Source organism: Gallinula chloropus (genome assembly GCF_964237585.1).
Source record: "Gallinula chloropus genome assembly, chromosome: 2".
NCBI lineage: Eukaryota > Metazoa > Chordata > Aves > Gruiformes > Rallidae > Gallinula > Gallinula chloropus.
Genome location: NC_140086.1, coordinates 87,258,159 through 87,275,200, shown reverse-complemented (window position 1 = coordinate 87,275,200; position 17,042 = coordinate 87,258,159). Strand labels below are relative to the sequence as shown.

General features: G+C 40.1%; 1 protein-coding gene across 1 annotated transcript in view; it reads left to right on the top strand.

The window, feature by feature from the left end:
- DROSHA (drosha ribonuclease III) overlaps positions 1-17,042 on the top strand; it is a gene marked incomplete at its 5' end in the record, with an annotated part of 72,383 nt that overhangs the window by 37,516 nt on the left and 17,825 nt on the right. The window contains 6 exons of the mRNA XM_084280055.1: positions 5,061-5,168; positions 7,929-8,067; positions 8,744-8,804; positions 10,709-10,768; positions 12,700-12,799; positions 15,480-15,582. Of these exons, the coding sequence (XP_084136181.1) occupies positions 5,061-5,168; positions 7,929-8,067; positions 8,744-8,804; positions 10,709-10,768; positions 12,700-12,799; positions 15,480-15,582 (571 nt within the window). The remainder of the gene's footprint in view (positions 1-5,060; positions 5,169-7,928; positions 8,068-8,743; positions 8,805-10,708; positions 10,769-12,699; positions 12,800-15,479; positions 15,583-17,042) is intronic.

Genomic DNA, 17,042 nt, shown 5'->3' with positions numbered 1-17,042 from the left:
AGCACAAGGAAGAGAGGGTAGGAATAGCCAGCTTGAGGGTGCAGGTTAGCCAAGTAATGAGTGTAGTGTGGAACTCCAAAGGCTGCTTCATTCATCAGTTGGGTTGGTTTTAGATAATTTTTTTAACATCTTTTTTTCTATTTAGATATTTTAAAAACCCCAGATTTTCAGTGAAGCACAAAGTATCTTTTTACATGAAAGAAAAGTCAAGTGAAAAGAAACACATGGCAACTAACTTTTGGATTAAAACAGGTGACCCTCAGTAAGAAGGTATCTTCCAGATACTCAACGCACTACATTCATATACATGACATTTCTAAGGTACAGATCTTTGCCAGTGCCTATTCTGAAACAGTTGACAGCAACCAGTTCTGTGATATAATAAAAATAAGTCCAATTTTGATTTAATATTGTATTAGTAAAATTCAAGTAGTTCTAACAGCCACATACATACACTAGACATATACTTGCATTGTTGTTTTAGCTGCTGTTTTGGAGATAGTAACTTAATGGAATGAAGTATTAACTTTAGAGGTTGCTAGGCAAAGGTGTTAGGTAGAAATCCTATTGTAATCTTAGAAGTTTGGTAAGGCCAAAGGAGAAATCCTACTGGGAGAGAAATACTAATAACTAAAATTGCCTTTCTTCTGTCTGAAACATTTGTTGTGATTCTACTATTGCTTCTGAAGTCAAAGAAAGGGAATAGTGGGGCAGTATCTTCTTGCACAGCTGAGGAAAATTGCAGCCCTTTTCTAACTTTTTGCTGTGAATTGTATCTGGTTTTGCAGGTTGAGTAAACAGTAGAAATTTCTAATGTAAGAGCTTTGAAACAGTTCTGTGTTATTCCTAATATGTTCTGTAATTCATCTCTTAATGTCGTCTTGGATATTCCCATTTCGTTTTGCTACTGAAGGACAGCAAAACACTAAAGCATGATGAAAGTAAAGCTATTTCACATTTTTGTGCCCATCTGCAGCCGTAATATCTAAATCAGCCAGTTCTGGTATGAAGGTCCTTTGATTTGATTTCTTTGAGAGGCCAAGAGTAGGCAGGCTGTATGTCTGTAAAATGAAAGATTGCTGCTGTTGCTACATGCTTTTTCCCAGATTAAAGAAGACTAAAACTAAATACACATAAATCAACTCTGTGGGCAGAACTAAAGAGCAGTGATTTAAAATTAAAAGCGTTGCTGTTAAGAAGATTGAAACTCTTTTAAGTCACTCTGATAGCTTATAGTTGCTCTAGGTTCCATGCTGCAGTGATGACACTGGTCTTTGCAGTCTCAAAAATATACCACTTGGAGAGGGAGGAAAAAGGGCGAGTGAAATGTTCCAAAAACATAAAATGGCTGTGTTCTACCCAGCTCAGTTGAAGTTACTGAGTAGATGAAGTGCACTACTTCACCCCTAAGCTAGGCAGCAGTTACTGTGCAGTCTGGCGGGATGGTGCCATGCTGAGAAGATACCACCTTCCTTTGCGCCCCCTTTGTTGTTTGTATTGTTGCTGGTGTGCCCTCAGTAGTCGTGTCAAGTGTTCAGGGTAAAAAATGGTTGAAGGGTAAGAATAACCAGGCTTACCTGTTTGTTCTTGGTAGCTTCAAGGTCAGGAATATCTGCCAGCCTGAGGGGTGATGGCATTAGCTGGAGGCACCTGAGAGAGTCCCTGCCTTGCCCTACCAGCTGCAGCAAGAAAAGAATGTCCAGCATAGTTACAATCATACATACTTAAAAACAAAACCAGAAGCTACTTGTGTACTTACAACCAGGTGTGAGCTCCAAAGTTATGGCATGACTCCTGTGGCCATGTGATTTCAGGAGATTTTTTTAATCACTCGACATTCTTTAGCTTAGTGCAAATTTTAAAGCATATAGTTTATTTTCTTACAAAGAGATAAATACATAAAACATCAGAAGCATCAAATAGCTATAATCCAGCATGATGCACGTTAATTGAATCAATCAAGTATTTAGTGCCATGAAAGCAGCACTTTGTCAATATAACTGCAAAAGTCAAATTAAAAGCTTTCTGTGTGCTCCCAGGGAGATGTCAATTCTTCATTCACTGCACCACAGCTGATAAAAATCTAAAACTTTATTTTTGATCTCAAATTTATGACCACATGTATTATAAAAAATGTTAAACTTTGCTTGAGTGACTCCACCCTGCAGTCGCTAGCTTACCCCTCCACCCCCTTGGGGATGGGAATGACAATGAAAAATAAACTTGTTGCCTGAGATACAGAGTTTATAGGATAACAAAGAGAATAATAATTTTAATAATAATAAAAAACCCCAACCAAGTCATGCACAAATACACTTGCTTACCATATGTGAAAGGAGAAAAAAAAGCCCCCCCAAAAATGCCAGTCTAATTCTGAGTGGTGAATCAGCTGTCCTGGCTGTGCTCTCCCAGCTTCTTTTGTACCTGGCAGGGCATGAAAAGCTGAAATGTCACCGACAGTCTAGACACCACAACTACCCAGCAACAACTGAGAACATTGGTGTGTTGTCAGCATTATTCTCATACTAAATCCAAAACATAATATTATACCAGCTGCTAGAAAGAAAATTAACTCTTATCACAGCCAGAACCAGGACAGTACTACATTTGCATGTCTTAAATACCTCCAGGGATGGTGACTCAGTCATGTCCCTGGGCAGCCTGTTCCAGTGATTGGCAACCCTTCTTTTTGAAGAAATTTTTCCTAATAGCCAATCTAAAATTTATTTAGTGTCAACAACAGTGTGGCCAGCAGGACCAGGGACGTGATTGTCCCCCTGTACTTGGTACCAGCAAGGCCACATTGAATATTATGTTCAGTTTTGGGCCCGTTACTACTAGACAGACATTGAGGTGCTGCAGCATGTCCAGAGAATGGCAGTGAAGCTGGGGAGGGGTCTAGAGCACAAGTCTTACGAGGAGCAGCTGAGGGAACTGGGGTTATTCAACGTGGACAAAAGGAGGCTGAGGGGGGAGATAAGTCACCCTCTACAACTACCTGAAAGGAGGTTGTAGTCTGTGCGGTGTTGGTATCTTCTCCTGAGTAACAAATGATAGGACAGGAGGAAATGGCCTCAAATGAAACCAGGGGAGGTTTAAGATAGGATATTAGGAAAAAATTCTTCACTAGAAGGGTAGTCAATCATTGGAACAGGCTGCCCAAAGACGTGTCGGAGTCATCATCCCTGGAGGTATTAAAAGGCGTGCAGATGTGGTGCTCAGAGACATGGTTTAGTGGTGGACTTGGCAGTGCTAGCTTAATGGTTGGATTTGATGATCTTCAGGGTCTTTTCTAACCTAAACAATTCTGTGATTAACTTCAACTATGTGTTCAGTTCCAGAGAATTTTTCAGCCTTTTGCTTAAACAGGTTTGCTGTTTGATTCTTCTTGACTTTTCAATCTTGTAACATTCTCCAGGATAGTTTAGGACATTGAGGTCCCTGAGCAAGTGCAGAGCAGGGCAACCAGGTTGGTAAAGGGGCTGGAGGGTAAATCATATGAGGAGTGGCTGAGGGAGCTGGGGATGTTTAGCTTGGAGAAGAGGAGGCTGAGGGGAGACCTTATCACCACCTGAAAGGAGGGTGTGGAGAGGTGGGCAATGGTCTCTTCAGCCAGGTGACAGGTGATGGAATAAGGGGAAATGGCACAAAGTTGTGCCAGGGCAGGTTTAGATTGGATGTTAGGAAAAATTTCTTCACTGAAGGAGTTGTCGGGGCCTGGAACAGGCTGCCCAGGGAGGGGGTTGAGTCACCTTCCCTGGGTGTGTTTAAAAAAAGGGTAGATGAGGTACTAAGGGATATGGTTTAGCTTAGGATGGGAATGGTTGGACTTGATGATCTCAAAGGTCTTTTCCAACCTTGTGATTCTGTATTTTCTGCTTGTTTTTAATGAAGTGTAGGAATCCATGACATCATTTATTCTGTAAATTATGCATCATCTGCTTTGTATGCTTGTTTTTTCTTGCATCTCTCTACACCATGCGCTCATCTTCTGTGCATTTCGCATTCCTCTTTCTGAAATTAATAGTGGTAGCACTCAATTTTTTTGATTCCCTGAAAGCACATAATTCTTTTGAGGATCTTCATGTCATGTTGCTAATAGGAACAGTTAGAGAACTGACATTTGATTTCGGTGTCACCATAATGGTCACATGCATAAAATTAAATATCAGTATTTTTTCTGTAGCTCTTACTTATCACTCTTAGACAAGATTTTTGATGATATGCTTGCTGTACTACTGAATTGTTAAACTGTGGTACTTCCTTATTTCAACCCAGGTCCACCCAACGTCAAAGTTAGTGTAGAATTCCTGCTTTGCAACACTGAAAAAGGGAGGCTTGTCGCAACCTAGTGTTAGTTACGTTTTTATTGAAATTTCCTCCAACAGAAAAACATTATCTGTTTCTCAGATGATCAAACAGCAACCTTTCTGACATTTTTTTAGCATATTAAGCCGGGAAATACCAGGCAACAGCATTTCAAAAAGCCCTTAATTCTTCCTCAGAAGGAAATGAAGCAAGTCACTAATAACTGTGCTTGAAAATCAAGTAGCTGCTGCCGCTTGGTGAAAGCTGGTTAAAGCAGTATAAAGTGCTTCTTCCCTAATGTTATGAGGCAGAGGGGAAATGGTCTGTCTTAATCTTTGGTTCTAACTTAAAACAGCAGAGTGTTAAATCAGAAGGTACAAACATGAGGAATTGTATTCAGCCACCGGTTACTGAAATTTGATGTTAGTGGTGACCAGATTGATTTTTTTTTTTTAATTTTTTTTTTTTTTTTTTACTCTGATTCTAAATACTTAAGTAGAAGACTGAGTTTGTGGATTTATTTAGTCTGGGTGGGGCTGCATCTGTGCTGTGATTATGCTGATGGACAAATGTGATGCGGTGCTCTGATGTTGAAGGTTGGGAAACTGTGATTTTTAATTTTTTTTCATTTAAATGAAAACTGTAAAACTTAGTGTGGTGGCCAATGTAAGATGTTTATATTTGTAATTTCATCAGTCAAGTACTCTGTATGCTGAACTTGAATACTTTTCCTTGCTGCGGTTGTTTCTTAGCACGCGATGATGCTTCCTGTCCTCACCCACCATGTCCGCTACCACCAGTGCCTGATGCATTTGGACAAATTGATAGGCTACACTTTTCGAGATAGGTGCTTGCTGCAGGTAAGATATGAACAAAATAAATGGCTTTGTGGTTTGTTTTGCTAATGTTGCTGAGTTTATCCAGAAGTCGTCCTGCTGTACAAATTTAAGAGATGCGCTGCATCGCCACAGCTTGGACATAGGTGATTGCTTGCACTGCAGATCTTTCAGAAGTTTCAGTTGTCCCAAGAGACTTTGAAATAGAGACATCTCTGTTGTGTATGTAACTATTTCCATGTAAATTCTCTATTTTAGATATTTGTGAAGAATATGATGCTGTTCTGCAAATGTGTGTACAGGCCTTGCTGCATCCTTTTTAGAGTCTGTTCCAAGAAAGAATAGCCTTTTTTTTTTTGTATTTATAGCTAGTGAAAAGGAATTTGTTCAGCTCTTTGATTTCTGCAAGTATGTGACGAAATTGTTGCATTTATAAAGAAGGGCAGGAACTGGAGAATTTCCTTGTATCAAATGCATCTGTGTTGCGTGACCAGTCATTTATGTAAGTGCATATTTGAAATTGATCAGCTCCAGAGAGCTGCCCCCTTTCCACTTAGCCTTTTTTGGAAGTTACTGAAGGGAAATGGAGACTTCTCTTTGGCATTTTTCCTGAAAATAAGCATCATACCTCTCCACTGAATGGGACTGAGAATGAATTTATTCTAAATGCAAAATACGCATTTTCTGTATGTGCATGGAGACTTTAGTCCCCAACTATGTGAAGTACAGAAAAGTACAGACTTCTACTTACAGAGAAATTTATTTCATAATTCCTCTGTTTTCTACAAGTCAGTTTCCAGGGCTTATTCTATTGAAAGTTACATTAAACATTGAGCATCTTGTGGGTTTTCATTATCTGCAGGTTGCCTTCATTTTAATAAGAAAAATAAAATGCAGTGACGAAAACCTTCAAAATGTTGAGACTAAACACAGAAAGCAAATTGAAAAAGAAAAGGAGGGACAACAAAAAATCATGTGTGACAGCATTAGTCAAAGTATTATTTAATATCTTCATCAGTGGTATTGATGATGAGGTTGGATGCACCCTCAGCAAGTTCACAGATGGCATTAAGCTGAGTGGTTCAGCTGACACACTGGAAGGATGGGATGTCATCCAGAGGGACCTGGAAGAGCTGGAGAAGTGGGACTGTGGAACCTCATGAGGTTCAATAAGTACAAGTGCAAGGTCCTTCACCTGGGTTGGGGCAACCCTCATCATCAATACAGGCTGGGAGATGAAGTGATAGAGAGTGGCCCAGAAGAGAATGACTTGGGGGTGATGGTGGATAAGAAGCTTGACATGAGCTGACAATCACATAACAAGGACATGGAACTGTTGGAACGGGTCCAGAGGAGGACCATGAAGATGACAGGGGGGCTGAAGTACCTCTCCTATGAAGACAGGCTGAGAGAGTTGGGGTTGTTCAGCCTGGAGAAGAGAACGCTCAGGGGGAGGCCTTATAGCAGCCTTTCATAGCAGCCTTTCGGTACCTGATGGGGGCCTATAAGGAAGCTGAAAAGGGACTTTTTAGAACAGCATGGAGTGATATGATGAGGGGAAATGGTTTAAATTGGAAGGTGACAGATTTAGATTGGATATTAGAAATTCTTTGCTATGAGGGTGGAACAGGTTGCTCAGGGAGGTGGAGGCTGCCCCCTTCCTGGAAGTGCTCAAGGCCAGGTCTGATGGGGCTTTAAGTATCCTGGTTGGATGGGGCTTTTGGGCAACCTGGTCTAGTGGAGGATGTCCCTGCCCATGGCAGGGGGGTTGAAACTTGATGATCTCTAAGGTCCTTTCCAACCCAAACCATTCTATGATTCTGTATTGAGTTATAACAAAAGTACTTTTTAATGCTTGATCCCTACCCAAATTTGTTTAAAAACCTACAAACTTGTTCCGAAAAAGAAAGCTTTTTTAAATGTTTATAGTACCAGTCACCTATTTAAGCATAGGTGATACCAGATGTGTGATTTTGCATCGATTTTTACCTGTTTCATCACAATGTATTATTTTTAACATACAGACTGGGCAAGAAAGGTTACACTGGTTTAACTATTCAGAGAAGTTGTGATGTCATCCAGAGCAGAAGTTGAGAATGCACCGTTATGACAAAATCAATATTAACGAGGACTTAAAAAGGACTTTGATAATGCTGGCTGGTACAAATATAAAACAGAAGATGGATCTTGCTATAGCTGTTCACTTCCAATAGAAGAGTGGCCTTGTGTAGTCATGACAGAGTTCTTCTGTGAATAGCCATGCCAAAGATAGGGTCCTTGTCTGTTGTTGTTTGCTTTTTTTAAAAGTAGGAAAGGTTTATAGATCAAATCAAGTATGTGAATGGTTGAACAGCTCTTTCAGTTTTCATATTTTTAGTACAATAATTTATGCTGCAGTGTTAGTGAATGTATGTTTCAATAAGCAAATGTATTGAAATCGGGTCAGCAAAGCTTGTAAGCAAAATCAACAGTTCATGCTTTTTCTCTTTTAAACCAATTTTTCTTTAAAGAAAAAAACTGTTGAAATTTAATTAGTTAAATTGATGATTGGGCACAAATGTTTCTTCTTTCTGACATCTGAAATAGTACATCCTGCATTTAAATTGCTGGAACCAAGCTGCTAATTGACAACATCACTTTGTAGCCTTTCTTCAAACTAAAAAAATAACAATTATTAGCTACTAGTCTAAGACTTCTTTTTACATTTGCAAAAATACATCTAAGCCTCTTTTGGTCGTTGTGGTCCCCCCCACCCCCACCACCTCAATATGTGCTACATTATAGCTTGCCATGACTCATCCAAGCCATCACTTAAACTTCGGGATGAATCCGGATCATGCTAGAAATTCCTTATCGAACTGTGGAATTCGACAGCCAAAGTATGGAGACAGAAAAGTTCACCATATGCACATGAGGAAAAAAGGTATGCTGCCACACCTCTACCGATTTTCTCCCTCTTCATTCACACTTAGTCAGTAAGAAGACTTTTTGTGCATTATTTTGTTGGCTGTTGTTTTTTCTGAGAGATCCCTTCAGCAGAGGATCTCAATGGTTTCACACAGACACTAGTGAGAGCTTTCTAAAAGACTGGATTTTGCAAATTGGTCAACAAGTAAAGAGCTGAGAAAAAGCAAGGATAATATATGGGAGGATGTATTTCCTTTGATTTTTGGTGGGTATTGTTTTCTTAAAAATTCAACATGGTGAGCAAATTGGAGGATGTTTTGTAAAAATGTCTTGGTAATGTGAAAATATGCTGCCTGTCTACTGCAGAATATTCCTTACCCCTTAAAAGTATATTCAGCTGTAATAACTTAAATTACTCATTGTTTATTTAATGTTTGGAATGTCTTTTTCAAGCAAAGGTGGTATTTTTACCTGGTGCTCTGAATGCAGAAATACAATAATGTTGTAATGGGTCCACGGTCAGTTAGGCAGAGAACATCTGTAAGGATTATACTTGCTGGAAGTAAACCCTGTAAATAACAGGATGATCTTGTGTATGGCAATTACCAAGTAACATTTTGAATAATTATTTTCTGATCCTATTCAGATTGAATTAGTGGTTTTATTTAATGGTTCATTGTTTATATTTCTAGGGATAAACACCTTGATAAATATTATGTCCCGTTTGGGACAGGATGATCCAGCTCCTTCCAGGTAAAGACAATCATTTGCTTACAAGTAGGGAAGATGCTGCAGAGGGAGATGTTTTCTAGAAACAACCAACTTCCTGTCAGCAGCAGCTTTGGCAAATAGCTGAAATGAGAAGTCATTTTGAATTGACTTCTATATTATGAAGATGTGCTGAACCTCCATTAACAGTGACATAGTAAATGTTTGGTCATGCCTGCAGAAAATTCCTGAGGAAGGTTTTAACAGATAATTCTATCATTTTTGTTTATCCTTGAAATGAGAGGGACTAAATGGCTACCTTTTTGCTTGCTGCAGACTGAAAAATAAGATTTGTTGTTACTGTTATCATGGCTATAAATTGGATTCTCCATCACGTTTCCTCACAGTGCTACCTTCCTGGCATGGCACCTTGTTAACGCGAGCGTGACACTGAACGTGGCCCCCTTTGATTTACTGGTCCAATTTAAAGACATATACAGAAAACATTAATGTTGTAATCTAACAATCCTTAAATGACTGCTAAGAATTCTGTGCAAATAAATAATGCTTAAGCTGTGGTTTATAGCCATGAGCATCATATTTAGCCAAAGTGGATAAACAAAGCTCATAGAGCTAATGCAAAAAGCAATTGCATGTGAAATCTCCTAAATGCAACTAGAGGCCAGAGTGCATTTTAGTTAATTAATGCTATAACTGGGCTTTCTAAGAGTCATCATTTTGGAGGAAGCTTGGAATGGGTGAAGTTGAGGTCTGAATAAATGATTGTTGCTGTGTTCCCCAAATGCTGTTTCAGCTAGACCATGCCCTTTTCTGAGAGTCAGCCTCAAGCTTATTTCAGCCCTCTTAAGATAATGTGAGATAAGGCTAAATTACTTTAGTTCATACAAAGTAGCACACAAATACAAAATCCCACCTCTGATATCTGTATTTTCTGCTGTGCTGCTACACAGAGTTGTAGTTTTGCTCACACTGCATTGTTTTACACAGCAGAGGCACTTGAATCCTTTCAGCCTATAACAAAGACCTGCTATTTCAGAAATTAGACTAACTATATAATTGTGGGGGGAGTGCAAATTACAATAAAAGCTGTCAAACACTTGAAGGATCTTCTTGACTAAAAAAAAAGAGAAATTCCTATGGCAGTGGCCTTGATTCTCTTAGTCCTGTGAAGTCAAAATAGTGTTACTCTTCTGCTCTACACATCAAAGCATGCATTTGTATATACTTGAAGACAAACTCACATTCTTTCAGCTGCTGTGTCCTGTTAGTCCTTTGTTGTGTAAGGTATAGAGTTTGGAGGAAACTCAACTTCATGCAAAACAAAGGAAAACCAGGAGCAGTGGAAACACAGGAATTCCAAGATTCTGCTAGCCTAATGGCATCTTTGAATGCATCGTCTTGTACAGCCGGGTTTTCTATTGAGCTGAAAGGAAGCTAAAGAAAACAGGGCATTTAAAAGTGCTAAGAAAAAATAAAATACTTTCTCCCTTCTAGCTTTGCCATACCAACAAGCCTGTGGCAGTCATCACACCCTGCAGGTGTTGATGTCACGTATGTGCACACCCTTAGTTGCATGCACAGAACTGAAGACAGGCTGTTTGTTTCAACCACCTGGTGCCCTCTGATGGACAAAAGCCTGACCTCAGTGCCAGTCAACCGAACTGTTGCCTTGTTAAGCTCTGACAGCAGCTCAGAAGGGAACATAGAAAATTTCAAAGGGGGTGGTGTGGGTCCTGAGTTTCAGGATTCATGTTGTTGTTGTGGTTTGGAAAGGGTTGTAACCCAGAGAGGGTGGGGAGGGAGGGCTGCAAGAATGTCTATCATGGTTGATCAGCATTCAGCTCTGATTTGTTCTGTTTTAACTGTATTGTGTAAATAACCAGCGTGTGTTACTTAGCTGACTGTAAACCTTAAAATGCCTCTTTCAGGATTAACCACAACGAGCGTTTGGAATTTCTGGGAGATGCTGTCGTGGAATTCTTAACAAGGTAAATGGGGAATTCTTCCAACAGTCCTCACCTTTGTACATTAATGTCATAATTTAGTGAGCTTTGCAGTGTCTGTTTTATGACTCTGTGTGTTTGCAGTCCTGCCTGATATTTGGAGCTGTGCATCTGTGTACAGCTCGCCTGGAAATTCCTTCATTGCTGATGATACAAGGAAAGTTTCTGATTCATGGAGTGCAATTTTAAATTGATTTGGATTAGAAATTATTCCATTACAGACATGTTGAACTTCATACCCTGCTTTTAGAGGGGAAAAAATAATTTTTTAGCATGCCATTTTGTCTCTGTGGGTTCTTTTTCTCTAGTTGCAAGTGAAAAGTGTTTATTGGTAATATTGAATGTGCTGCAGTACTTACATTCCCAGTTATTAGGGCTGTAGTTTCCATAGTGTCTGTATGAAAAATAAAATAGTTGAGCACAAATGTAATTTATTTAGAAGTAATAACAAAAAAACATGAGTCATCAGAAATTGCTCTGGTCGTGGTCTGTTTTGACTATTTTGAAATTGGCAAATGATACAGGGATATTATGAGTTACCTCCATTGACATCCCTTACCTGAATACTAGAAGCAGGCAGTTTGCACAAAATAAAGATTGTAATCCATTTTAGCTGCTTTGTTCCACTGTTTTTAATAGGGGAGTAGGCTTGTCTACTGTGAAGCTTCTCTTTAAGCACGTTTGTTGTATGAATAACAAAACTGCCCTTATCTCCATTCTCTACTAGCTTCTACTAGCCATTAGCTACTGGATATTAAAAGCTATTAGTCTACAAAGGTCTCCACTGCCCTTAAAACCCATGGCCTTTTCTCTCATGCAACAGTACAGGCTGATAAGATGGAAGACTTGCTGGTTAAAATGTCTTGCATTTTTCATTGTCACTGTTCATCAACCATCAGTTGACTCTCTGAGCTAACTTTTCTCTTAGTTCAGAAAAAAACCCGAGCTATATTTTTGTTCAACAGAGCATGTAAGCACCAATTTAAGTCTGAACTTTTTTCCTATTCTTGATTTCGGGTCTCTGCTTTTGTGAATTATGATGCTTGATTAGATTGTCTCTAAGTTCTGTAGCAATTTTTGCCCTTAAATAATCTCGTATCCATCTGTGCTTTTCTCCCTGTGTACGGGGTTAATAAAATATTATGACAATTACTGCCATCCACAGCCTTATTTTGTCAGATGGTGAAATAAGCCTGTATTAACTTCCTTCCAACATGGCTTTAGGTAGTCATATATGAAATACTCAGATTCACTTATGCTTTACTCAGTGATCCTGTTTCAATCACTGAATTACTCTGTTTTGTTTTGTTTCTGGCTTAATGAAGTATCTTATTTGCATGATGACAAATATCATTTGAAAGCCTGTGGCTTTTTACTCTTCCCCCCATCCCGTGGTATTGATAACTTTGCACATCTGATAAATCCAGACTGCTGAGTTCTGTTCTTTGGCTGCATTGGTATCTATTAAAGTACCATAAGGAACCTGTAACCCAAATACCCTGAGCAGTGCCCAGGCTGAGTCAGTCAGCCCAATTCTGACACACTTGGTACCCGTAGCACAGTGTTGCCCAAGGCTGGCGGTTCCCCTGGGGTGCAGCAGGTGCCGGCCTCATCTGCCCACTGCTGCTTGGGGCTGGGAGCAGCATGGCCTTGCAGGGGTTTAGAAACTACATGCTGCCCAGCAGAGAGAGGAAAAAGCGATCTTCCTCCCCTCTTGGCAGTGCTACCCAGTCACGTGTTACTGAGCATTGTTTTAGTGTTTGTTTCTGTTCCATACTTCCAGCTGAGTTGCTGCCTTGGGCAGAGGCCTGTGTTACCAGCTCGGGTCTGATGGAAAGGCTCAATTCTTCAGGCACATGTGATTCCCCCTTATAACCAAATGCTGACAGCATCTGACTTGAATTTTGTTTTGCCAGTGTCCACTTGTACTACTTGTTCCCCACGCTAGAGGAAGGAGGATTAGCTACATACCGCACGGCCATCGTACAGAACCAGCACCTGGCCATGCTGGCTAAGGTACAGTTTTACACATCTCTCTATCTGACATCCGTGGGTGGGACACTGCTAGTGCATGGATTGCTTCCAGAGGGATCGGCCTGATTTGAACAGCACTGTCTTTACTGTGTTTTGTGTACAAGATGTAAAATACAGGAACTCTTTTAGTTTGAAAGTGGATTTCAAAGATGAAGTAGGACTTGGTTTTGTCCAAAGCATGCTCTCAGGAGGAGTCATTTTTGCAGTCAGAAGGATAAGTTTCAGGATGCTTATGTTAAAGGTATGTTTGTAGTTACCTTTAAACTGTACAGGTAGTGAAGCAGCGAAGAAAAAGAAACGAAGTGGTGATTTATAAAAGGGCTTCCTGATAGAACATGAAGGGAGAATATGGTAACAGGTGGTAGAGAAAGTGGGGGGAAAATAATTTTGTCTGCTCCCTAACCTACGCAGTTGCTTTCACATTCACTGTGAACTGTGAGAGAGAAATATGTTAGAAAGGCTTGTGGTGAAAAGTTGGTTTATGTCATGGGAAAAATGGAGATGCCTCTGAATTTTATTTCATTTAATTCTGTGAATGACAGAGCTTTTTACGTTTCTACATGATGTTGGGGGGGTGAGAATATGAGAAATTTGATTAAGTCTCAATTCATATTCCCTTATTCATACTTGGTTTTGTTAGAATGTTTTTTAAAAAAACACTGAGACTTTCTGATGCGATTTATTAAGCTGTGCATGCACACATGCATGCACGTGTGCCCACTGTGTACTGCAGGTAGTTTTCAAGTGCTCTTTTCATCTTCTCTGTTAACATTCATGCAACAAGTTAAACAAGCATATCCAATCTTGAGATCTTGGCAAAAACTACGTGATTTCTAACATGTCATCTTGTTGCCTGGTTCTCAAGAGAGGCAGAGGATAGTGAGTGAACACAATCTTTTTTCTCCAAAGCTTTCTTTAATGATGTAGGTAAGCATGAATTGACTGAAATGTTTCAAATCAGGGTTTTGTTTACAAAAACGGTTTCAAAGTGCCTGACATCTGAATTCATGTTGCTATTTTAGAACCTGCTTCAGGAAAGCTCATATATTCTTAATGCTCTGCTGACAGCCTCTATCACTGTGTGTGGACAATTTTTGAAAAAATTTATTGCAACATTTCTTAAACTGTGTTGATTTGTATTAGATACATCTGCAAACATCAGATATCTGTACACTCCAGATTTTTGAACTTAGCTTTTTTGCCTCTCGTTTATCTTCTGTGATGTTTCTGGTTTCATCCCCTTTAATGTATCCCCTGCCGTGTCACATTGCATTCACTTTACTTACTTGGAATAATTCTCAGCTCCTCAACTTCTCTGGTACATGTGAAAGGCTGTTTTAGTTGTGGATCAAATGATAAATTTCTACAGCTTCTGAGGGACTTTGTAGCAAACATTTAAAAAAAAAATCTGAATCGTGTTGTGATCAAGAAATGAGAAGCAAAATGTGTGCAAAAAAAGCTGAATGCATGCGCCAAAAATGAAGATAAGCCATTGGAGGTGAGGGAGACGCTGACACCCAAACACAACTGTTTAACATCAATAAATGACAATAATCTCTAAGAATTTTCAATTGAGTATAAAACAATAAATGTCCCACTCTTACATTGACTCTAATGGGTGATCCCTGCACTTTATAAAGTGTGAGGAAACATCCCTGTGTTCTGGAACAGTGAATAGTCAGAAAATGGCAGGCTCCTTTTTTCTAATTGAAATGTGTCTAAATTACCCAACTCAGACAACTTGGTTTCCACTTTACATATTCTTCAGGAGGATGAAGTGGAAAGTTAATGAGAAATTAGTAGAAACTTAACACCTAGTTGGAAAGAACCTATCCTCTATAAACTTTGCACAATGCACAAATACCTTCTTTATATATTCATCTTTTTGACACAAACCATTACTGAGGTTTTTAAAGAGCATCTAGTAGCTCTTGCCTGCATTTCTTAAGCAAATGCGTGCCTCCCTGCCTGAGATTCTGGCTGGCAAGCAGAACTGTGGTTGAGGCAACAGATGAATGTTAATGATGCACATTTGAAAGGAAAAAGAAAACTAGGTGGCACTGCAGATCAAAATATCAGTCTTCTCCTCGCAGAGCCCAGAGACTTCTGTTACCGCCACCTGTTGACACTCCTAGAGGAAAAAGCCAGCTGTTCTGTGGATTGTGTCTACCCGAGTTCCTGTTCCTCACTGTCCCACTTTATCTTTTTCTTGTAGGCAAGATCTTTTCCCTCAGCGTTAACTCCCCTCCCTTTGACTGTCTCTCTGGCATTTCTGAAGGCAAATCACATGAGGGTAAACTAACAGCAAGAAACAGTACACTGCAGCAGCCAGTATCGGGCTGTTTTTCTGACATACCCTCAGCCCTCCTCTTGAACTTATTCCTAGATCATATATAACATGTTTTGATCTGACTTCCCTTGCAATTTGCTTCAATAATTCCTAGCTTTCCCACGCTATCACACTCTAGTTGCTTGCCTCTGATAAACAAATATGAAGTCTTCTGATTTTAGCCTGTGTCTGAACTGAAACTAGAGAAAAAGCGTAAAAGTTCCCTCAAACCCACTTGCTGCATAATAATAGTATAACTGAGCTCTAGTGACTAGAACTAGTACTCTTGTACTTACAAAGCCGTGGTTTTCACTCTTTCCACATACTCTGCAGAAGCTGGAGTTAGATCGATTTATGCTTTATGCTCACGGCCCAGATCTCTGCCGGGAATCGGATCTCCGCCACGCCATGGCCAACTGCTTTGAAGCCCTCATAGGTAAAGCATGTGTGTTTCTGTGTGCAGGCAGTTATGTTTTTTGGTATGTCTACATGCCATGTTGACTGTGATCTTTGTCTCTTCCCATTTGCTTTGTAAATGCCACATCTATAACATGATGAGTGTGCAGTATTACAGTGAAAATTTAATCTTCCATATCCTGCCTCCTTTGCCCATAAAATGCACCCATTTCGTACTGTTGGGCACAGCACTTTTCTCCATCACCTCAGAACTCCACCTCTCATGTGCCACTGTGGCCTGCCACCTGTAGTTGTCTGGGGTGGGTGGATCAGTCAGCCTCACTGCTTCCAACAGTACTTGCACAGACCTGCAAATGAGGGAGACCCACTTCAGCCCTAAATTTTAAACTCTGCATCTTGCTTTCTGGATGCACTGGGTACTCACAACCAAGTCACCGGTCTCCTTCCTCTGTGCCTTACAAGGCTGCTTCTGTGAATTGAATGTGATGTTTGCCAAGTAAATACTTTGTGTCCTTTGCATTTTCCTTACAGATAGAAAGTATGGCAATATGCATGCCATGGCTGGTGCCAAAATCCCCTAGCTAAGGATGAAGAGGAATTGTCAAACTTGCTGTCAGGCACTACAGTGCTGATCAGTGACTGACTGCACTGGTCAACAAATCTATGTTGGAGAAGAAATCAGGACTGCCTGAGCATAGTAACCAAATGAGCAAGCAGTAAAGTGGAATTGTGATCTGTTATAGCCACACAGGCTCTATTTGAAATGGCCTATTTTTCTAAAACTTGTTTGGATGCAGAAAGCAAGCTGAATCTCACTGATCTGGCTTTGTATTCATCCAATGTAGTGTACATGATAGTAGCTGTGGGAATGGTTTTGCCCTGATCCAGGTCTTTACATACTACACAAGCTCCTAAAGCATTTTGTCCTGCTTTGAAAAATAGATCATGGTTGGCTTAGATGTCAACAGTTCCGTGCATTCTGCCTCAGGCCAAATTGCATTTCATCTTATCAAGAAATAAGATTTGTCTTTTTAACTCTATTTTGCTATCCATGAGTGCTTTGATCTTTAATTTAAAAAAATAAACAGAAAAGGAATGCTAGATATGTATCTGTGGCTTTGTTCATATATTTCAGCTTGTCTATCATAGAATCATAGAATCTCCTGAGTTGGAAGAGACTCATAAGGATCATCAAGTCCAACTCCTGGCTCCACACAGGGCCAGACAAATCAGAACATGTGACTGAGTTCAAGAAGTGTCTGGACAGTGCACTCAGTTAATCTTGGTGCTGTGACCAGGTCCCTGGGGACCCATTCCAGGGCCCAACCACCCTCTCAGTAAAGAACCTCTTCCTAATATCCAACCTAAACCTCCCCTGTCTCAGCTTCATGCCGTTCCCTCGGGTTCTATCACTGGTTACCGAAGGGAGGAGATCGGCACCTGCCCCTCGCTCCCCCATAGGCCGGGATGAGGTCTCCC